Source organism: Leptonychotes weddellii, chromosome 7 (genome assembly GCF_054177405.1).
Source record: "Leptonychotes weddellii isolate Sample4059 chromosome 7, ASM5417740v2, whole genome shotgun sequence".
Taxonomy (NCBI): Eukaryota; Metazoa; Chordata; class Mammalia; order Carnivora; family Phocidae; genus Leptonychotes; species Leptonychotes weddellii.
In genome coordinates, this window is record NC_138375.1 from 92,007,523 (window position 1) to 92,032,149 (window position 24,627).

A 24,627-nucleotide genomic window follows, 5' to 3' on the forward strand; every position below is an offset into this window, starting at 1 on the left:
TACAATACATTATATAGTACATGTAATAATTTCAAATAATACTGAGCTGTTTTCTTTTTTTTATTAACATATAATGCATTATTTGTTTCAGGGGTACAGGTCTGTGATTCATCAGTCTTACACAATTCACAGTGCTCACCATAGCACATAACCTCCCCGATGAATACTGAGCTGTTTTCTATAGGGCTGAGAAGGGGCTTATGGACGAACTTCTTGAAGATTACAACTATAAACTCTGGTCATAAAAAAAAACAACAACAAAACTATCTGAAGGTACTAGAGAGTGAACTAGAGGAAACATTTAAAAAATCTTACAAAACTATATGCTAAAAAACTATAAACAGATCATAATGGAGTTGTAAAAAAGGTTCAAATAACCCACAGGGAAGACAGGAAAAAGAAAACAAAATGAAAACAAAAACAAAAACAGAAAACAAAAAATGACATACTTAGCCCTGATATGTCAATAATTATGTTAAATATAAATTGTCCAAATGTAACGAAAGACAGATTGGCAGAACAGATTAAAAAACATGACCCAACTAGATGCTATCTACAGCACATAAGAAACTCACTTCATAGGTAACAATATAGGTAGGTTGAAAGTAAAATAATGGAAAAAATATACCATGTAAACATTAAAAAAAAGGTGGGGGGAATAGAATGACTGTCCTTCTGTTAGATAAAACAGACTTCAGAAAGAAAATTACCAGGGTCATAGAGAGACACTGTCCATACATGATTCTTCAAAGCAACTTTTTTCTAAGAGCCAAAAGTTAGAAATAACTAAATGTCCTATGATAGGTGAATGGTTAAAGCAAACTTTAGTGCGTCTATATCATGGAATACTATTCAACAAAAAACTATTCATACACACAATAATCTAGAAGAAACCAAAGAATTATGCTGAATGAAAAAAGCCAATCTAGGGCGCCTGGGTGGCTCAGTCGTTGAGCGTCTGCCTTCAGCTCGGGTCATGATCCCAGATCAAGCCCCACATCGGGCTCCCTGCTCGCTGGGAAGCCTGCTTTTCCCTCTCCCACTCCCCCTGCTGTGTTCTTGCTCTCGCGCTGTCAAATAAATAAAAAATTAAAAAAAAAAAAAAAAAGCCAATCTGAAAAGGTTATAATAGGATTCCACTTAAATAACATTCTTGAAATGACAATATTATAAAAATGGAGAAAAGATTAGCTGTTGCCAGAAGCTAAGTGATGGAAGAGAAATGGCTCTAAAAGAGCAATCCGCACAACAGACCCTTGTGGTAATGGAAATGTTCTGCTTTGTCTGTATTAGTGTCAGTATCCTAGTTGTGATACTATACTGTATTTCTGCAAGAAGTTATCAGGAGAAAGCAGGTGAAAGGTACATGGGACTGCTCTGCACTATCTTTGAAACTTACTACAAATTGATTACTTCACAATAAATCATGATTCTCAGCATATTAGGTTTTCAATGCTAAACTATTCATAGAAACTTGATATTAATAAAAACTTACACAATACCTGTTTATACCTTTGTCCACTCAATCCATGATTCCTATTTAAAGACCCTACACTGCTAGAGAAAACATTAGGCCAAAGCAGTATGAAAAAAAGAGCATGTAACTTCACCCAACTATCTTAAAGGCAGTTTTGGATAGTGGTGGTAGTGACTTAAAAAAAATAGGCTTGGACAGAGCTCTCTAGTTAGTGGAATATTCCTCAATCTCTGTTTACAATGGGGAGATTGGCTAAAACTAAAAGAAAAGAGCAATTCACACTTACTTGGTCAACCTTTGAAACATACAGTCCCTCAAAATAATTTTTTAATTACACAGATCATTTAAAAAAGGAACAGAAATTAAACAATAATTTCCCTAACAAGGCAGACTATGGTTGTTTTTAAAGTAATTATTAAGACTAGCCATAGGGGAGCCTGGCTGGCTAAGTCAGTAGAGCATGCAACTCTTGACCTCGGGATCGTGAGTTCAAGTCCCACGTCAGGTATAGGCCTACATTAAAAAAAACCAAAAAACAAAAAGACTAGCCATAAAAAAAAAGTCATAAATAATAATAGGCCATAAATAAAACAAATAATGAAAGCCTTTTCTCCCTGCGGACCACCACTATAATCCCGCTCCCCAAAGGTACATTTAAGGATCTGGTAACACATTCTTTAAAAAAAAACAAAAAGAACAAAGATATCTACCCATTTATATTTTTAAAACAGCAATTACTTAAAAACCATACTTGCTTTTCTTTAGTAAGCTCTTTCCATATCAGCAGACAGGGCAACCTAATTCTATAACATATGACTACTACAGTGAATGTTTAATAATTTATTTAACCAATGTCCATTTTGATGGGTGTTTTCAGTGTTGAGTTAATACAAACAATGTTGAAATAAACATCTGCTTCTACTTCTCCCTCCCTCCTTCTAGTCTCCCTTATCCAGGGAGGATACATTCCCACACTCCAGTGGAGGCCTGAAACTGGGGATAATAATGAATCCTATATACAGTATGTTTTTTCCTACACATACATACCTATGATAAAGTTCAATTTATAAATTAGACACGGTAAGAGATTTTTTTTTAGGCACAATAAGAGGTTAACAACAATAACTAATAATAAAATAAAACAGTTATAACAATATACTATAATAAAAGTTATGTGATGGGGCGCCTGGGTAGCTCAGTCAGTGAAGCACCTGCCTTCAGCTCAGGTCATGATCCCAGGGTGCTGGGATCAAGACCCACATCATGCATCATCAAGGCTCCCTGCTCAGCAGGGAGTCTGCTTCTCCCTCTCCCTCTGCTCCTCACCCTGCTCATGCTCTCTCTCTCAAATAAATAAATAAAATCTTTAAAAAAAAAAAAGTTATGTGAATGTGGTCTCTCTCAAAATATCTTATTTTACTGTACTCACCCTTCTTGTAATGTGAGATAATTAAATACCTACATGATGAGATGACATGACGTAAATGATGTAGCAGGCACTGTGACGTAGTGTTAGGCTACTAATGACCTTCTGATGATATATCAGAAGGAGGATCATCTGCTTCTGAACCACAATTGACCATGAGTAACTTCAACCATGGAAAGCGAAACCTCAGATAAGGCGGAGGGAGGGGGGGAGCAACTACTGTATGCATGTATCTTGATCAAGCACATACATATAATTTGTGAATATAGCCATAACAGTAAACCTCAAGCAGTAGGACTGGAGAGTCAAAAAGAACATGCATTTCTTATTTGAGAAGACACTGCCAAACTACCCATAAGACAGATTATATCAATTTACATTCCTACCAATAATATGAATATACCAAAACTTTTGCCAATGATAGGTAAATATAGGAATTTCATTCTAATTTGCATCAGAATGAGACTACTATTCTGAACAACATTTCTTATGGTTATTTACCACTTCTATTTCTATTTATGAAAATAGCTTCTTTTTATCATGATGCCCTTTTCCTATTGGGACAATGCTCACCTTTAGTAATGATTTGTATAAACTTTATAAAGGAAAGTAGCCCCTTGTTACATGTCTTGCAAATATACTCTGGCAATTTATCTTTACTGAATCAAATTCTTCAATGATGTATTTTTTTAAATTTTAGATGTTTTCTTTCTACACAAATTTATCAATCATTTCTTATATGGCATTAGCCTTATGCATCCTCTTAAAAGTCCTTTTCTAATTCCAGACAAGTACAGATTAAAAGTTCAAAATTGGTTAATATTGATCATTATAGAATAGTATCAATGAGCTGAGAGGATTACAAATGTTTTATTTAAGGGAGTATATATAAAACATGAAGTATTAAAGTAGTTAATTCAATACTGCAATCATCAAATAAATTCTATGCATAAATAATTCCAAAATGAAATGCATGATGAATACTCAAGTAAATGTCAAACACATCTGCTAAGTTTTTCATTAATTAGTAAACCAAGAGTATCAAAACAGACAACTGGTAAATTAAATGTAATTCTAAAACACTCTGATGATTTTAACCCTAGAGCTCACTAGAAATCTATTTTTCTATTTTCACTATACATTTACTAAGAAATCATAATTTCCTTATTTTAAAGAAAACATACTAGTTTTATTTAAGTTACATAAAACACAGTATTTCACAAAATATCTTTATCTTGGTACACCATTATGCTATAAAAGATCAAAATGACTTGGGACCAAAAAACACAGTAATCATGCAAGCAAGAACAATAAGCAAAGGAGACAGACAGCTGGACTCTACTACACTTAGCAACATGACCAGAGTCTAATGAACAATTTGAAAAATGTGTCTGTCTACTCATTACTTACACCATTTCATAAATCTACTCTCCCACTGTAACCGCAGGGAGCTCCATTTAATGTCTTCCTCAATTATATATAAAGAAATATATTTAAATAAAAAATATAAACAAACTTTCTACAAAACAAAAAGCACAGAAAAATACTGACCATGATTATTATTATGTTTTTCTAAACTGATAATCTCTTAAAACTCAAATGCTTGAATAGGTAAAATAATATTTTAATGATCAGGAATACAGTAATAAGAGCATCACATTTTAAAATAAAGTATGCAGATCTGAGATCTGGCATATTTCCCAAGAAAAAGCAATATGGTATGGTACCACGCAAATTTTAAAAGTAAAATGTCCACTTTACAAAGGTAGGCAGAACTACCTTCTATTTAATAGAAAAACATCTAGTAATATAAAGCCAAAAATGCATCTGTAAAATAATTTTAATAGTAAATTTACAATAAGCTGGTTACTATTTTTCTTGGAAAGATTTGTTAACAACTCAACCCAAATATATTGGTTATTCCTAATGAAAACAGCTAATTTACATGGTTTATATCAAAGTAAAATCAACTTACAAGTGAATCTGCATCAGGGCATTCCCTATTAAAATAAACAAAATATTAGAAATAATCAACTAGCAGATCTGTAATTATAGTATATTGAAAGTGTTTACATTATTTAAACATAACTTCTATTTAAACTTTACAAAGATACTTAGAAAAATCAAATCATGAGGATTAAAATATACCAAATAATTTTAAAGTTCAAAAGAAGGCATTCCTATATCCATAATACACGGCAAAATACAACTCAAACAGCTTACAAGTATTTTAAAAATTTGTACTTCAAAAGCACTTATTTTCCATGAGTATACACATGAATCATATAAAGGAAGCTGTCAGTCCTACAAGGATTGCTACTGGCTTTTAATTCTTCAGGTAGAGAAAGTTGTAAAAAAGAAATTCTAAGAAGAAAGCTTGGCTTTTTAAAAAAGTCTGTAATTTTATTAATTGATAAATATAAGTAAATAATATTTTACAATATATTCTTGTTAAAACTTCAGTTTTATTTGAAGTAATATCCGTAGCTAGCATATATATAGAAGCCAAACCATTTTTCTCCATTTATGTTAAATGAGTAGTCAGAATTCTGCTTGCAAAAGCTTTCTGGTCTAATATAGTAAGTTGTTGAAAACTGGTATTTTATCATTTAACTTATCAATATTAATTTGGATATAAACTAGCGAAGTGTTTTGAATGTAAAACTAAAACATAAAATAGACCAACTTTCTCAACCAAATAAAGACCTAACTCCATAAAGACACTGAGGCCATGAGGAATAAGGTTAGAAAAATTTCTATATTCATATTCTAGAATAAATTCACTAACAGAAATTAGAGTGAATATTTAAAAGGCATTTGGATTAGTTACATATTCGGTGGCCTGAGACAGTTAATGCATATAATATCAGAATCTGCCACTTCAATAAGAGACTGAAAACATACGTATTAAGTATACCTTGAGAGCCCAATGAACAATAATAAAAAGTACTAAATTAATATATAGGATAAATAGGTCATCTCTATCTACCCAAAGACTAAGCACAAACCAGAGAAAAATTTACAAACTGAAGAATTTTGTTAAAGGAAGACAGGATGGAATAGACTGAAATACTGAAAATAGAGGTAGATGACTACACTGCTCTTAATCCAAATGGAAGCACCAAAGAGGGTAAACGCAAGCCTCTTGTGTCTTTATAGCCATTTAAACGTCACTTAAAATTGCAAGTTTTGAAAAAGAGCTTCCTTATTACTGGTATATTCCTATGCATACTCGGAGGAAATGTTCCAGAAAAGGCACCATAATAATAAATTCAATCCATCTATGGAATCAAATCATTTAAGATACTGGAGCACTTCTACTTCCTTCTTTTTTAAAAAGATACACAAGTGTCAAAGTTCCAAACAGTTTATTCTCTGGCTTTTAGCCAGAGCTCTCCAGTCTTTGTGGTGAAGCACTCATCTGTTTGCTTTCACAGTGGGCTGCAATGAGACCTGCAGTTGAAGCCCCAGGAAGAGCAAGCTCTGAGCAAGCTCTGAGCAGGACCCCTCTTCCACAATTGCTGGTATTTCAAGCCTTCAGGCTATGCGAAGAAGCATTGCCATGAGCCTCAGGCATTTCAAACAAAGCGATTTCTAACATTTTTCCTGCCTGCAAGTGTTGAAATAACGCAATCATGATGCAGTTGTTTAAGCACTGGTTTTTGGCTCTGGTCTTCTCAGTGTTTGTAAAAAAAAACATTCCAATATCCAAGTGGCCTAATGATAGTACTGGCAAATTACTGACCACGAAAAACTATTTTAAAAACACAGAATAAGGGGCGCCTGGGTGGCTCAGTCGTTAAGCGTCTGCCTTCGGCTCAGGTCATGATCCCGGGGTCCTGGGATCGAGCCCCGCATAGGGTTCCCTGCTCCACGGGAAGCCTGCTTCTCCCTCTCCCACTCCCCCTGCTTGTGTTCCCTCTCTCGCTGTGTCTGTCAAATAAATAAATAAAATCTTCAAAAAAAATAAAATAAAACACAGAATAAGCAAAAATATTGTACACTCCCTGGACAGCTGTGAAAACCATATATTATTAAAATATTTGAATTTAAGGCCTTTATTTTTTACAATATACCCACAGATGAACTGGCCACATTTATAATTTCACTTACAAATCAACTATTTAGATTTCCGTATTTCCAATGTTATAAAAAATAGATTGGATTCCATCTCCTTAGCAAAATACCCGCTTCATAAATGCTGAAAAGACATTTGCAGATGAGATGGTAACTACAGATATAAATTACTTTGCACTTGGTCTTAATTTGTTAACCAAGTAAAACTTGGGAGAGAGGAAGAAACAGAAATTTGGAGTGGTTAGACACTCTGAGAAACTCAGATAAAAAGAATCTAACTAGGTAGGAGATAAGAACACCCAAAGCACAAACTGTTCTCTTATACTGAAAATATGAGTGCCTATAACAGCTCTACTTATTATGCTAGAGAAGTAGGGATTTTAAACAAATTTTCAGCCAGTGTTACGCAGTTAACAAATCATTTAAGATTTGATTAGCATCCTGTCAATCTATATAAGGTCGAGAAATTAGAGAAAGAAAGATTCCAGTTTGTCTCTTGTAAATCATAGCTCTTAGAGATTCTCAACCCTAGGTGTATGTTAGGAATCAGACAGGCTGCTTAAAACCAAACCAAACCAAAATTATGCTCGGCCTCACACCCTGAGAATCTGGTTTAATTGGTCTGAGGTGGGGCCTGACAAATATATCTATTTTAATTTTCCACGTGGTTCTAATGTGTAGCCAAGGTAGAAAACTTCATTTACCCAATACTTGTTGTATTTATTATATGCAAATTATATATTCTTTGTATATTAATTTTTAAAATACGTAAATCATATTTATACTCCATCCCCCATCTAAAAATTGATGACCTAGTATAAATGTTTAAGACATGTTAGCACCTTTGTTCTCCCCTATTTTCTATTTATGTGTACATATATCGCTGTGTGCCTCTATGTTTAGACTTGTCTAGAAGGATTTTCATTAAATTGTTGACCATGGCTTTTTTCTTTCGCATTAAGACTTAGAAGAATTTTTAGTTTCCTCTGCACTTTGGTTTTTTAAAATATGCATGTATCATTTTATAAAAAGGGTACCTTTAAAGTTTCAATTTCAAGACACTAAAGCTTTCATCTTAAAATTTTAAAACAATAAGTAAAGTTAACACTTTTATCTAAAGCCAGAGGAGCTAGTAAATGTATTTAGAAAACTGTATTTTTCAAACCTTAGACATACATACTATGAGTTATTTCTGATGGAATTTTTTCTTCTCAAATTCAAAACAACAGTCTTATTCTTAGTAACAGAGGATTTTGACAATATGTAATATACTTACACAGACTCTGCATCCTTTTCCTTTTTAATTATCCCTGGCAAACCAAAAGTCTTTCTTTTCCTTGGTTTTACACCTTAAAATAAATATATATTGTTACAGAAAAAATAACTTGCTGATCAATATATTTATGAATCAGGATCTGAGGTGCCACCCAGGTGCCCCTACTATCCACATTTTACAACAAAGAAAGCTGAAGTACAGAGAACTTAAATAATTATTGCTTACAGGAACTTAAGAAGTTAGGAACTATAAGAAGTCTAGACACCAGGGCGCCTGGGTGGCTCAGATGGTTAAGCGTCCAACTCTTGATTTCAGCTCAGGTCATGATCTCACTCCACTTTACAACTTGGGGTTGTAAACTCAGGTCATGATCTCAGCTCAGGTCATAAGATCTAGCCCAGCAATGGGCCCCACACTGGCTGTGGAGCCTCCTTAAGATTTTCTCTCTCGGGGCGCCTGGGTGGCTCAGCCGTTGAGCGTCTGCCTTCGGCTCAGGTCATGATCCCAGGGTCCTGGGATCGAGTCCCGCATCGGGTTTCTTGCTCAGCAGGGAAGCCTGCTTCTCCCTCTCCCACTCCCCCTGCTTGTGTTCCCTCTCTCGCTGTCTCTGTCAAAAAAATAAATAAAAATCTTTAAAAAAAAAAAAAAAGATTTTCTCTCTCCTGGAACTGGAGTGTATTATGCTAAGCGAATTAGGTCAGTCAGAGAAAGACAAATACCATATGCCTTCACTCATATGTGGAATTTAAGAAACAAAACAGATGAACATAGGGGAAAGGAAGAAAAAATAAAATAAGATAAAGAGAGGGAGGCAAACCCTAAGAGGCTTTTTTTTTTTTAAGATTTTATTTATTTATTTGAGAGAGTGAGAGAGAGCGCACAAGCGGGGGGGGGGGGGCAGGGAATGGGCAGAGGGAGAGGGAGAAGCAGACTCCCTGCTGAGCAGGGAGCCTGATGCAGGGCTCAATCCCAAACCCCGGGATCATGACCTGAGCCCAAGGCAGATGCTTAACTCACTGAGCCACCCAGGTGCCTCACGACTCTTAGATACAGGCAACTGAGGGTTGCTGGAGGGGAAGTGAGTGGGGGGATGGGGTAACTAGGTGATGGGCATTAAGGAAGGCACTTGATGTAATGAGAATTGGGTATTACATGCAACTGATGAATCACTAAATTCTACCCCTGAAACTAATATTACACTATATGAGAACTTGAATTTAAATGAAATCTTGAAAGAAAAAAAAAAATTCTCCCTCTCTAACCCTCCCTGTCCCACCCCCTCTCTTAAAGAAAAAAAAGTCTAGGCACCAGAGCCCCTGACTTCTCCAATGAGAACCTTATACACAACAGCAAACCTTTTCTCCAAATTCTTACATAAATGTTGGAAGAAAAAAATAGAAGATTGTTTTCAAATTACTTCTAGTAGCTCACAAAGTGAGATACATAAAATATGACAAAAATAGTAGGTATCTCTTAGGTTTCATACTATGAAAATCATCCATTTAAACAGGAAGAGGGGTACCTGGATGGCTCAGTCAGAGGAGCATGGGACTCTTGATCTTGGGGTTGTAAACTCAAGCCCTACGTTGGGTGCATAATATCTTTAAACAAACAGGAAGGGTTGTGAACCCTTTCTCCAAGTCACATCATCACTCATTTTGAATGACAGTAATAACAACATTAATATATAACCTCATTAATTACTGAAATGTTTCTCACTTTAGAATAAGTCTTATATTGGGGCCCCTGCGTGGCTCAGTCGTTAAGTGTCTGCCTTCGGCTCAGGTCATGATCCCAGGGTCCTGGAATCAAGCCCCACACTGGGCTCCCTGCTCAGTGGGAAGCCTGCTTCCCCCTCTCCCACTCCACCTGCTTATGTTCCCTCTCTTGCTGTGTCTCTGTCAAATAAATAAAAACTTAAAAAAAAAAGGAGTAAGTCTTATACATCAATGTGTAGTGATCATTTTCATATTTATGACATGAGAATGTTTAAAATGGATGTCAATAAAGAAAATAATCTCAATGTATATTTGAAAATAAATACATGTTGTATTTAATCTTTTAAGATATATACTCTAACACACTCAATACTCCTTTGGGCAAACCTACTGTTTATTTATTAAGTAAAGAATATTATCTGTAGGTCTTCAAACCACATTCAGATGTTCTGTATCACTCCACAGACAGGCTGACACCAATGGATAACAGCCACTCTATTTATTCAATAACAGAAGATATTAGCTAGTTAACACTATTACAAATAGTCAACTTACCTTCAACTGCACTAGCGGGGTCACATTCTTCAAATTCAATAAGGCCTAAACAAACAAAAAACAGATGAACAACTGCTAGTAAAAATTAAAAAGAAAAAAAGGCAAGTTGAGGGAAACAATCAGATCAGATCCCATTACAGCTTTTTAACTGACCTGACATGTGTTCTAGTGTTATCTGATAGCACTAATTAAAATATCAATAATTTTAAAATTCAAATAATCCTAACAGTGACAAAAACTGAGACTAGCCTATTATTATGATCACAATTTACTGAAAACCTTTTATATATGATACTACAGAACTGGTGACACAAACCTAATCTGTAGTTTCTGCTTTCAAGGAGCTTGCAGAATACTTGAGAGAAAACAAGCATAATAAAAGGCAGTTGTTGAATCCTTGGTTTTGTTAATGGGGAGGGCAGGGGGACCAACAAGTAAATACTACTAGAATGTAAGCTTGGGAATTTGTCTGTCTAGTAGACGACTGTGAACTGGCAAATAATAGGTCTTTAACAAATATCTGCTGAATAAATAAATGCACTAATTGCGTAGTAGCTAGGTGGTGATGCTCTAACTGTATAGTGGGTCAAGGAATGTGAACTTGTAGTTTGCAGGTAATGGGAAGAGTTTTCATGTGAGGTGATACACACATGCCCCTGCAAAGTGGCTTACAAGAAAATTAATTTAGCACTGGTATGAGGGATAGACTACAGAGAGGAAGAAGATGATAAAATAGCTATCAGCTGAAAAACAAAATAGCCCTAAAATAATAGATCTGCTAAGACTAGCCTTAAATCCCATATAATGGTATATTTCATTTACATGGAATACTAAATTATTTAGGTAGTAAGAAAGTTAGCAAAAGCATGAATCACTGTTCTACTGAAACATCCCCAAAGCTAAGTATCAGACTAAAAAATTATCTTCTGTTAAACTATCATTTTAGCCCTGTTTTTTAATACTTAAATTTAAGCAAGTCCAGTATTTTTCTGAAGTAACTTATGAATAGTAATAGGTTCAACATATTATTTCAAATAATTTAAAAATAGAGCTTGAAGAGTAGAAAATGGAAGATTTCGTTATTGGTTCTTTTGAGACGTTAAGTTTAACTGTACCTATGATAGTTCATAATCAGAGTTCCCACTGATGATTCCATTACAAAAGAAAGGCACTGATTAACAAAGAAAGATTTCTCTACAAGTAGGAACACCTAAAAATATTCGCTAAAATGTCCTTCTTCCTGACCCCAAATCTAAGATCTACTTCTTCAGTTCCGGTTTCTATTCAAATAGAGTACTTTAACATTTAGGGATAAGCAAAATAACTTTAAAAAAACTCAAAGAAGAGTTGATAAACAAAGTCCTAATCAATTAATTAGCAATACCTTTCTTACTATAGTATTCTTATGATACATATCATGTGACCAAAAAAAAGAAAAAAATACATTCACTACTTCCACCCAAAAAAGCCTTAGAATCAGGGCGCCTGGGTGGCTCAGTTGGTTAAGCGACTGCCTTCGGCTCAGGTCATGATCCTGGAGTCCCTGGATCGAGTCCCACATCGGGCTCCCTGCTCAGCAAGGAGCCTGCTTCTCCCTCTGACCCTCCCCCCTCTCATGTGCTCTCTCTCTCATTCTCTCTATCTCAAATAAATAAATAAAATCTTAAAAAAAAAAAAAAAAGCCTTAGAATCAGAACATGGCCTAATTAAAAATTTAAAGACTTCAAGTCCACTCTGCAAATCTGGAAGCTAAGAATTCATTAAATGAGCTTGTTGTTAAAATCCATTAGAGGCTTAAGTTAACAGTTCACAAAGAGATGAAACTGAAAGATCTCTAAAGGTAAAGAACTGTAGTATGTCCATCTGATAATTAGCAACTAGCTGATGTAAAAATTATGAAGAATGAAAAATCTCTACCTAAATTACCAACAGTTTATTATGTATTATTAGCTTTATCACTTACTAATAAACCTTAAGAGACTATGACCACCTATCAAATAAATCTGAGAGCTCCTACAGTTACATATCACATAATCTGTGCCCAGTAATGATTTACAGAATCTCAATTCTTCAGGCTATGGGCTTATTCTACAGAGGAAAAACAAAACAAAAAATCAATGCCAAACAAATTGCATTATTTACAAATATTTTAAAATAGAGCATCTAGAAAGACTTTTATAACATCATCTTAGCAAATGTGATATATATATATTTTTAAGATCTTTGGATGCTTTCATATAATCTTTTTTTTTTTTTTTTTAAGATTTTATTTATTTATTTGACAGAGAGAGACACAGCGAGACAGGGAACACAAGCAGGGGGAGTGAGGGAGGGAGAAGCAGGCTTCCCGCTGAGCAGGGAGCCCGATGTGGGGCTCGATCCCAGGACCCTGGGATCCTGACCTGAACCGAAGGCAGACGCTTAACGACTGAGCCACCCAGGCGGCCCGTTGGATGCTTTCATATAAATGGAAATAGCAAAGGCACCCCTTAACTCTACCAAAGTTCCCTCCAACAGAATTCTACACTTTTTTCTCACAAAACCTTTTTCCTATACCAGATATATCTCAATTGCTTTTCCCTGTATCTTTTCTAAACACCCTCTTAAAATTCATTTGGAATAGGGAAATGTCCAATAAAAATAAACTGTTCAAAATCACAAACATTTCTGAAATATGAGATGCCAGATCCTTTCAAATTGTAAAATACATATAAAAGTTTTACACTGAGTACCTTCAGCATATAAGCTTTTCTATTAAAGACAGAAATACGAAATTTCTGGTATAATAAAACTAAAAATACCTTTAAAAAATTAACTCATGCATGAAAAAGATTTTCTTTATCAAACGGCATATGTTCCACATGCCACTTCACACAGCAAAGCTTTGCGTGCCTGGCTCTGTGCCAGCTGCCAGCTCAGCTGGATGTCAATGTGCATTCTGACCCCCTTGCAGCATGTCAATTCTGAAATGTTTCACAAGTAGAAAGTTTATTCAGCATCTCCCTCAAATGCAGTCCACTGCCCATCATTCTGCTATTTAATCATAAGACAAGTTACTTTTTTTGACAGTCCCAAAGCCAGAGTGAGACTCAGAAAGAATAGTTTGCTACAACTGGAATCTCAACTGTTTAGGCTCAATTAATTCTGTTGTCAAAATAAATAACTGCTCTTAGCACTTAGATTTTATGCTGGGCCACAAGGGCAATTTAATTTGTATAAAAGCAAATAAGACCATGTTGGCTCTGTCTCCGGATGCTCTTTTACACATTATATAAAAATGCCATCATGAGTTCAATTAAAGGCAGACCTCCATGAGGTCAACAATTCTTATAGAGGATTTTTCTTTAATCGTCAGGTAGGAATAAATTATTGCTATTAAAAAAAAAGAAAAAGTCAACAACCTAAAGAACTCATCTAATTCTAATTTGGATCAAAACTTTTAAGAAATGTTACAGGAGGAGAGACAATTTAACAGCAATCTTTAATCAACACATTTTATGGATGAGGTACAGTATTTTAAAAAGTAAAACACTTAATAGTTCCCACTGTTCTGAAACCAATGCTAAATCAGGGCAAATTTGCAACTCTATCTAGTTAATAACTGGCCTGAAAACTGAAATAGTAAGTCTGGGCTACACAAATCAAGCATTTTTCTGCATATGCCCAACTCAAACCAAAGAACACTTGGTTCTGTTAGAAGCCAAAATAAAATATATGAACATGCCCAGATCCCAAAGTCTAATAATAAGAATGATGATAATAGGGGGTAGGGAGGGAACTATGACACAGGAGAGTGGGAGGGAAGGAGGGGATGGGGTGGGGGAGGGGAGAGTTAGTCATAATAATGGAAGTCAATGACTAAATTTTCAAGTTTGCTCCTGGGCCTGTAGAATGCAACACAGCCACATTCCTAGATGCCTGGACGGTGAACTCAGGCAAGCTAACATGAAAAACAACATCAAACTCCAGCTTGTGGTAATGTACAAAGGGCATGGAGGCTCAAGTTCTGGTTTTGCCACCTGCTTGCTGGCTAATTACCTTAAACTAGTTACTCTACTTGAACTTAGGTCTTTTTTTTTTTTTTTTTTTTTAAGAGAGAAAGAGATTGAGAGCATGAGCTAGGGCATGGCAGAGGGAGACTCTCTGCTGAGCACGGAGCCCAACACAGGGCTGGAACTCACGACCCCAAGATTCATGACCCCAGCCAAAATCAAGAGTCGGACACTTAACCGACTGAGCGACCTGGATAGGTGCCCATAGTTCATATCATTTTTATAAATGCTATGGTAGAAAATAACCTTTGCCATATTTGCTTTTCCTTTCTCTACAAATACCCATAGACACATATAGTTTTTTTTTTTTTTTCTTTTTTAGCTTGTTAAATCATTTGAAAGTTAAGTTGCAACATTAATGCCCCTTTACTTCAGGAGTATTTCTTTTAATAAAGAGCTTGTAGAAAGGATTCTCTCAATCCAGTGGTTCCAAATCCCAATACCTACTTGAATCTCCTAGTGCAATGCTCCCTGCTTAAGAATCATCTGGAGAGCTCATTAAACCACAAATTGCTGCCCCCACCTCCCCAGTGTCCTATTCAGAAAGTCTAGGTTGATGCTCAGAATGTGCATTTTTAACAAACTCCCATGTGACTGTAGATGGTCCTGGGATCACACTTCGAGAACTACAGTCTGAGGGAACCCTTGGGTCCACTGCCAGATATTCACTAATTCTAGACAGTGCTTCTCCAATTTTACTCTACATACAAGCTGCCTGGGGATCTTATTAAAATGCAGATTCTTTAAATAAATAAAATGCAGATCCTCTTTCAGTAGGCCTGGGTAGGGTTTGAGATTCTGAATTTATAACAAGCATCCAGTGATAAATGCTATGGATTCTGAACAATGGCTGCACATTAGACTCAGGTAAGTTTTAAAATATAGTGGTATCAAGGATCCACCACTTTAGACCACTGAAATCAGAATTTCTGGGGCAGTGAACTGTCCATACATTTTTTAAAAAAAGAGACTGGAGGGGAGCAAGAGGGAAAGAGAGGGACAGAGACAGAGAGAAAAAGGAAGGAAGGAAGGGAGAAATGAAAAGGAAAAGAAAAATTTCCGCTACTGATTCTCCTATGTTCCCAAGGCTTAAGAATCAGTGATGAGGCAAACTTAGGAACCAGGGTCTTAAATGAAAAATACAGGTTTTTCACTATGAAATTTCAGTCACTGTAAAACTTCATAAACGTTCAAAATTTCATCTAGTTCTCCACACAGAATCTTAACAGTGAAATATAATCTCCTACATATCCAAAATCTGACACTACCTCCATATTTGACATACCTCCTAGACTGAGTCATGTTTTTACCCTCTGTGATACTGATAAAACCTTGGGTGATTATACCCAACTCACTATATCTCTTTTTCCTGGGAACTTCCCTCTTCTCCACAAGTGGTACAGAAGCCATGTTTATACTACATGACCTAGTCAGAACTGACTAAATAAGAAAAATTACCTGATCCAAGATTACCTGGACCAGATTCTTTCTCCCAGAAATCTGTAAAGGGACCACAACCTGGGTTAATTCTGAGCTGTGCCTGCAATTAAAGAACAAATAGAAATACCTAGAAATTACAGAGAGGTCACCTTATGTCACGTGCCTGGAAAAGCAAAGAAAGCCATTGTGCAAAGAAAAAAAAAAGCAGTAGAAATAAATCGAATGAAGGAAAAATGATACTTAGGGTTCCTACAGGTTTAGGTTTCCTTCTGCAGCCTGGCTATATTCCTGATTTTGGATATCTCAGTTTCTTTCCAATAAATTTCCTTGTAAGTTCAAAGTGGTTTAAGCTAGCTTTTTACATATTGCAAAAAGAACTAAAACTCTGCCCTTGTTATTACGCACATGTAAAAACTGTAATCAGCTTACCTTACTTTTTTACTTCTATTTTGCTGCCAGTGTTTATACATTTAACATTTTTAGTGGCTACTTCAAATTAATGAAATAAGCTTTTCTTAAACAAAGCCTGCTCACATTTTAATCTTTACTTCACAATTTAGGATTATTATTATAAGATTCAATTACAATGCTGTGATATAACTGCAGATGTAGTTAGTGCAAGGTATCAGAATAAATCATTTCTGAACCCAAAAAGAAGAGCAGAATCAGCTTTTGAAAAAAGATTATATACTATTATGAGGTACACAATTCTAATGCAGTATGACATACCTACTACTACACCACACAGAAAGTATACTTTCTAACACAGGGGTAGGCAAATATTTTCTGCAAAGAGTGAAACAGTGAATATTTTAGACTTTGTGGACTGTAAGATCTGTCACAACTACTGACCTCTGCTGTTATAGTGTGAAAGGTGCCACAGACAATACATAAACAAGTAAGTGCAACTGTTCAAAACAACTTTTATGGACAGTGATAACTGAATTTTCTACTTTTTGTGTATTACAAAATACTCTCTTAATTTTTTCTCCCAATCATTTAAAAACGTAAACCAAATCTTTGCTTATAAGCCTCTATAAGCTGCTATAACCCAACTCAAAAATAAGCAGCACCAAACTTAACTCAATGGCCATAGTTTGCTGATTCCTGCTCTAAAAGACATAGAAGAAAATCATTATCAGGTTCCATATACATCCCACAGGGCAGAGTTCTATGCCTCTGCCCTGAGTGGCTAGATACAATAGGTAAAGGTGTACTTCTTCACAGAAGTTTTCTATGTTACTTTTCTAGGTTACTTTTTTAGAGAGCTCTTTTCTTTTACTCTCTCTTTGTGCTAATCTACATTATCTTCTTTCCTAATCATCATCATGAAAGAGGATGATTCCTCTAAGTCATTCCCCAAGCTATGAAATAGGAAACACAAGAAATCACAGTCTAACTGGTGTGGTCTGTGAGTCTTTGTCTCTTAGCTATTTTTAATTTTGCTTTCTACACAAGCATTTTTGCTTCTCCGATTTAAATAAAAAAACTTTGGTCGGGGGAGTGGTAGGAAGCTCTATTTGTACATTTGGCATTATTCCAAATCCTTGAGAGCTCTATAGAAAGATGACCTTAGATTTTTAAAAAATTATTTGCTTTACCCTATATTTTAAAATAAAAAACATAGGGATGCTGGGGTGGCTTAGTTAAGTGTCCAACTTGATTTCAGCTCAGGTCATGATCTCAGAGTCCTGGGATAGAGCCCCCCCACTTTGAGCTCCACCCTCAGCAGCGAGTTTGCTTAAGAGTCTCTCTCCCTCTCCCTCTGCCCCTCCCCCCACCACCCACGCCCTCGCACGCATGCGCTCTCGAAAATAAATAAATCTTTGGGGCGCCTGGGTGGCTCAGTCAGTTAAGCTTTTGCCTTCGGCTCAGGTCACGATCCCAGGCTCCTGGATCGAGCCCCGCATCAGGGTCCCTGCTCTGCAGGAAGCCTGCTTCTCCCTCTCCCACTCCCCCTTGCTTGTGTTCCCTCTCTCGCTGTCAAATAAATAAATAAACCTTTAAAAAATAATAATAAAATAAATATTTAAAAAAATAAATAAATAAAATAATAAAAATATAGAAGCTAAAATTTTCCAAATATTTAAACTAGTCAATCAATTTCATTTAGGCAGTATGACCACAGGAATCTTATTTTTCCTTTTTCATTTGTGGCTGTTTTTCACGTGTACCTTTCTCAGGATTTTCATATTTTTATCTTTAAACACAGCATATTCCCTGGAAGTCCTCAAATCAGAGCTATAAACCTATATTATCATATAATGAAAATAAAGGTAAGTTTTTAAGCAAAATCTTTTATTTAAACATATTATATACTGGCCTACCAACTTTTTAGATTTATCCTTTTGTTTCTTATAAATGGAAACTTGCTTAACTTTCATGAATTATAAAAAGCATACAGCAAAATTAGCAGAATGACTATAAAACAGGAAACTCCAAAAATATGGTTTTAATTTCCTTTGGCAATTAAACTACATGAGAATGACCAGACATACTAGGATGTCATTAGAACACAAAAAGATATTCACAATTAAAAAACACCTGTTTATTCATAACCCTTCAGACCACAGGCACTTTGATATTCAAAGTATCTACTTACACTGACTGTAATTCCAGAAGAGCCAGTAGTACTTAAAAAGTAACGACAAAAACAGTACGGAGGTTCCTCAAAAACTTAAAAATAGAACTACCATATGATCCAGCAATTCCACTTGTAGCTGTTTATCTTAAGGATTCAAAATCACTATCTCAAAAAGACATATACACTCCCATGTTCACTGCAGCCTTATTTACAATAGCCAAGTTGGCGTAACAACCTAACTGTCCACTGACTGGGTAAAGGAAATGTGCTGTATATATACAATGGAAAATTACATAGCAATTAAAAAAAGAAAGAAATTCTGCCACATGCAACAATATTAACAGGCCTTGAGGACATAATGCTAAGTGAGTAAGTCAGAAAAAAACAAATACTGTATGATCTCACTTACATGTGGAATCTAAAGCAAACCAAACTCACAGATACAGTTAAAAGATTGGTGGTTGCCAAAAGTGGGAGTTGGGGGGGTGAAGAGTGGGTGAGATGATTAAAGATGGTCAAAAGGTACAAACTTCTATGGTAAGATTAAAGTCCTGGAGATGTAATAATATACAGCATGGTGACTGTATAGTTAACAACACTGTACTATGTATTTGAAAGCTGCTGAGAAAGTAGTTCTTAAAAGTTCTCATGACAAGGAAAAAACTGTAACTGTGTAGGGATGTACGTTAAAACTTATTTTGGCAACCATTTCTCATATACATACATCAAATCATTACGTTGCACATCTAAAACTAATACAATACTATATGTCAATTATATCTTTATTTTTTTTAAGATTTTGAGAGAGTGTGTGTGCGCATGCGTGCATGAGTGGGGAGAGGGGGAGAGGGAGAGGGGCAAGCAGACACTGCATGGAGCCCATGGGGGCTCAATCTCACAACCCTGAGATCACAACCTGGGCCGAAACCAAGAGTCAGACGCTTAACTGACTGACGCTTAACTGACTGAGCCGCCCCATCTTAATTTTTTAAAAAGTAATGACAAAAAAGGCACTTCATATAATAAGTAGTATAAAAATAGTCTCAATGAATAGGGAAAAAAGTTTTAATGTTCTCAAAGTGTTTGATTTACATAGGAAAATTGGACATAAAGTTAAAGGTTGTATCTTTGAACAAATAACTGACTAAAGAAAAAATGGTCATTTTTCAGCACAAGAAAAATAGGTTAATTTTTAGATATATAAATTTTTTAACAAACTTGTTTTCTTTTTAAAATATAAATCCCACAGGACGAAAACTAGTTTAAGAAGGAATTCATCCACCAGAGGGGGCCCTTACAAAACAAGAGAAATAAAGTATTAACAGCAATTAGCAGTTCACACAATTGAACGTTAGAATACATCTCACAAAACAAAATCCTTTAAGTCTATGAATTCCATACAATCAAATGCAAATTTTTGAGTATATTATTTTTCTGAGAAACACAAAATTTTCATCACTGAAATAGGCCCCCAGACTCATTTGTTCAGGTGCCCATAAGCTGAACAAATACAAAGAAAGAGCTATTAACTAGTCACCCATAGCAAGCCAACTAGAGAAGTAATATTTATTCCACCCACTCTACTCCGACACCATTCTTTCTTTTTAAAGTTAGTTCTAGGACCACTTTTTTTTTGAAAATCAGTCATTTATAGTCACAGTGTCAACAGTCACCCTAAAACAGTCACCTAATTCTTGGCTTAGTGATTATTCCAAGAAAGCCCATGTCATCACCATTCCTGGCCTTACCATTTAGCTACAGGGATTTTCTATATGTCACAATATATGCTGAGGCCAGTAAATTTAAATTTATAAAAGAAACAGTATCTTAATTAGTAGCTACGCATTTATCAGAAATGTATTACTTTTTTAACATAGCATTTATTAAGTATTCAATAAATGTTACATTATCTCATATAACCCTCAGAACAACCCCATAAAGAAATACTATTATTATCCCCACTTTACAGATGAGGGCAATGAGGCTTAAAAATTTCACTGCTACTAAAGAACAGACCACAAACTACAGGGCTAAGTAATACCACAGATAAGAAAATAACTGAAATTTTTAAAAAGATTTTATTTGAGAGAGAGAGAGAGAGAGTGCGTGCTCAAGCACAGGCTGGGGGAGGGGCAGAAGAAGAGGCAGAGAATCCCAAGTGAACTCCATGCTGAGCATGGAGCTGGACTTGGGGCTTGATCCCACGAACCCTGAGATCATGACCCAAGGCAAAACCATGAGCCAGACACCCAACCGAGACCCCCCCCCAGGTGCCCCTAAAATAACTGTAATTTTTATTAGGATAATTAGATTCAGACAGTTGTAAAAAAAAAAAAAATACAGGGAGATTCCTTGCACACTTTGCCCAATTTCCTGCAATGATAACATTTTGCAAAACTACAACATAATGTCACAAACAGGATACCGATAATAATACAATTTACTGATCTTGTTTAGTGTTCTAAGGCACTTTTAATCGGGCAATACATCTTTACTTTTATCTATCAGCACTTCTAAATGCTCTATATAAAAACTGTATTTGTTCTCCAACTATTTTTACCTCTCTTAACTGGTCTTCACTTATACTTTAATCTTTTTTTTTAGAGAGCGCGCAGGTGCGCACAGGGGGTGAGGGGCAGAGGGAGAGCGACAATCCGAAGCAGGCTCCACACCCAGCACAAAGCCTGACACAGAGCTCGCTCTCACGATCCTGAGACCATGACCTGAGCCGAAATGAAGAGTCAGACGCTTAACCAACTGCACCACCAGGTGCCCCATAATTTAATCTCTTTATAAGGAATTTTAGGGCTTAATACTTTTCTGTAGTTATATATCTCAACATCCTCATTCTCTTTATATATGTGAACTTACTCAGTTTTATTCTAATTTCTCCAAAGCATAGGCCCTGGTGTCAAGAATCCTGGCATTTTACCATCTGCTCTGCCATGTACTAACTTTGGCAAATCCTTTAACCTCTCAACATTTCCCTCATCTTTAAAATGAGAATAATAGTACCTACTTCACACAGTTGCTGAAGATCAAAATTTGCCTGCAAAGTGGTTGGCACATTACATGGCAGAGAGTAAGTCTCACTAAACTTTAACCATAATTATTTACTAGTCCTCACCAAGACTTTTCTAATAGCAAGACTATCCACTGCAACCTTCCTAACATCCTACCTTTACTATGATATGTCTGTTTGTTCATTCACTCAACAAAAATGTACTGTTTACCCATAAAGAAGATAAACAGATGAATCAAATACAGAACTTTTCTTCACATCTGCACAATTATTAAAATTTAAGGTAGACAGCACCAGTAACAAAGGAGGGGGAAAAAGTACAGTTCAAGTTCTCTGGCACTTCCAATGGAGGAAGTAGCAAATGACCTGGGTATTTAAGAGTTTATTTGCTTGACAAATAAATGGGAAGACACGGGGCAGGAAGGAAGGAAATGGGATATAGCATTTCCTAGAATAAGAACATAAGGGCAACTAAGGTACCAAGGAGGAAAAGGGGCATGTATAGGAAACAGCAAGCAGTTCCAGTTGGCTACAGTGAAGGCTAATAATAATAGAAAAACTAAAGACTAGTCAGAGCAGATCCTGAAAAGCTTTAAATCCAAATCCAGAGCCTAAATTTCATTCTGTCTATAATGAAAAGTCAAAGATTTAGGAGTAGTGCAATTGTGAGTTCCTAATTGTATAGTCAAAATATGAATGTGCTGTATAACATGTAAAATGGACTAGAGAAGAAATCTCTACTGTGCCAGTATTCAGAAACAAAATGCTGCAATTGAACAGGTAGGTAGAGAAAGCATGAAAAGAAAATTTGAAGGGAAAAATATTAATGTAAGTGAACCAATGATTTGAAAGTTAATAAAATCTGAAAAGAAAAAGTGAAGAAGATTTAGGTTACAAGCCTTAGTTCTGGGAACTGTGCTAAAGAAAAATGGCTCCCAGACTTCCCAACAAATCACTTAACCATTTTCCTGAATTCCAAACCATATTTTCTTTACTAGGCTGAATTATTTTTACCTGTAGAGTGAAACAAATATCTTACAAGAACATGGTATCATAACCAATAAACAAAATAAAGAAATCTGGAAGACTCTATGCTGAGCAGAGCAAGACAATGGGCTTAGTACATTTGATAGATCATAACATGCTTATTAAAAGTTAAAGATTCAGGATACTGTAATTATTTGTTCATGAAACAGGAACCAGGATTCCTGTATTCATTTGTTCACTGGTTATCTCCAATGTGTAAAACACTGTCTGAATGTTTTAGAGCATGCAACAAATATACAGGTAATATATTCAACATATATATATACCCAACATATATATATATATATATATATATATAGTCAACATATTTATGCAACAAATATATATATATTCAAAATATATATATATATGTTGGATACATATTTCAATAAGAAAATTTTACAAGTTATTAAATTTTATGGAAGGTTCTCTGTTGACCTCAATGCTCTGAGGGCTCAATATTCTCTCCCACCTTCCTCTTACTAAAATGCCTCTGTTCATAGGGAATATTGACAATGATATTGCAATAGTGTTGTATGGTGATACGTGGTAGCTACACTTGTGGTGAGCATAGCATAACCCACAGAGGAGGTGAATCACCATGCTGCACACACGAAACTAACATAACACTGTGTCAACATCCATAAACTTAAAAAAATTTTTTTTAATTAAAAATAAAAAAATAAAAATAATAAACTGGGCTTCTGTTGCTAAGCCTTTGAAAAATGTAAATAAACGACAACATATTAACTAAGGTTATAATAACCACTTTAATATTAAATTATTAACCACTAAAGGCCAGAATAAAAATATTAATTTAACCTATCATTGGACACAAAGTAAATGATACTTGATATTTTACAGATTTTTAGGTATCTCCTAAGCTCCACTTTGCAGTTTGGGAAATTAAAAGCAAATATATTTGTTGCTAGATGCGAGATTTGTATACATTTCCTTACAGAGTTTTTTTTTTTTTAAGATGTTATTTTCATTTATTTGACAGAGAGAGAGAGAGAGCACAAGCAGGCAGAGTTGGAGAAGCAGGCTCCTGGCCAAGCAGAGAGCCTGACGCGGGATTCGATCCCCAGGACCCCGGGATCACGACCTGAGCCGAGGGTAAATGCTCAACCAACTGAGCCACCCAGGCACCCCCAGAGTTTATCATCTTACCAGGTCTTTCCTTCCCAGTGCCTTTTGATTCAGCAAATTTTTGAATCAAGCTTTCAACTGTAGTATTAGCCATGTTATTTATAAATTCTTCATGGACCTATTAAAGTGAAATAAAGATAATTTTTTTCTTTTTCCGTCAAAAATTCTTACTGTTATTTCAGACAAAACTTGCACAAAGCAATTAAAATTCATTACACTAAAATATGTGTTTTTTTTGACCCAAAGCCTTTGAGAACTTTCATTTGCCTAACATGCTGCATGTGTAGACCTGTGGGTATCAACCACTGTTTACATGAACCCCTGAAGATACAGCCCCACAGTCTTAGAAGTCAAGGAAGTTTCCTATCCTCATCTTTGAATGCTTTAGACACATAATTCTTATGATAAATTAAAACTTAGGGCTCTTGGGTGGCTCAGTTGGTTAAGCGACTGCCTTCGGCTCAGGTCATGGTCCTGGAGTCCTGGGATCGAGTCCCGCATCAGGCTCCCTGCTCGGCGAGGAGCCTGCTTCTCCCTCTAACCCTCCCCCCTCTCATGTACTCTCTCTCTCTCATTCTCGCTCTCTCAAAAAAAAAAAAAAAACAACTTATATAGATCTCTAATAATTTTTAGATCCTTAATAATAAAAAATAACAGACCTCATCTTTACTCTATTTCAATGCACTCCAAATTGTCATAATTAAATTGCTTTTATATTTTTGGGGAAAAAATTTTTTTTCTTAAAGATTTTTTTGTTTTTAAGTAATCCCTATACCCAACGTGGGGCTCGAACTCACAACCCCGAGATCAAGAATCACACGCTTC

General features: G+C 35.6%; 1 protein-coding gene across 1 annotated transcript in view; it reads right to left on the reverse strand.

Annotated features, from left to right (window-relative positions):
• The window catches only part of FCHO2 (FCH and mu domain containing endocytic adaptor 2), a 115,283-nt gene that overhangs the window by 44,876 nt on the left and 45,780 nt on the right, over positions 1-24,627 (reverse strand). The window contains exons 8-11 of the mRNA XM_081826764.1: positions 23,824-23,920; positions 10,530-10,574; positions 8,257-8,329; positions 4,879-4,903 (exon numbers count right to left, since the gene is read on the reverse strand). Coding sequence (XP_081682890.1) covers positions 4,879-4,903; positions 8,257-8,329; positions 10,530-10,574; positions 23,824-23,920 — 240 coding nt within the window. The remainder of the gene's footprint in view (positions 1-4,878; positions 4,904-8,256; positions 8,330-10,529; positions 10,575-23,823; positions 23,921-24,627) is intronic.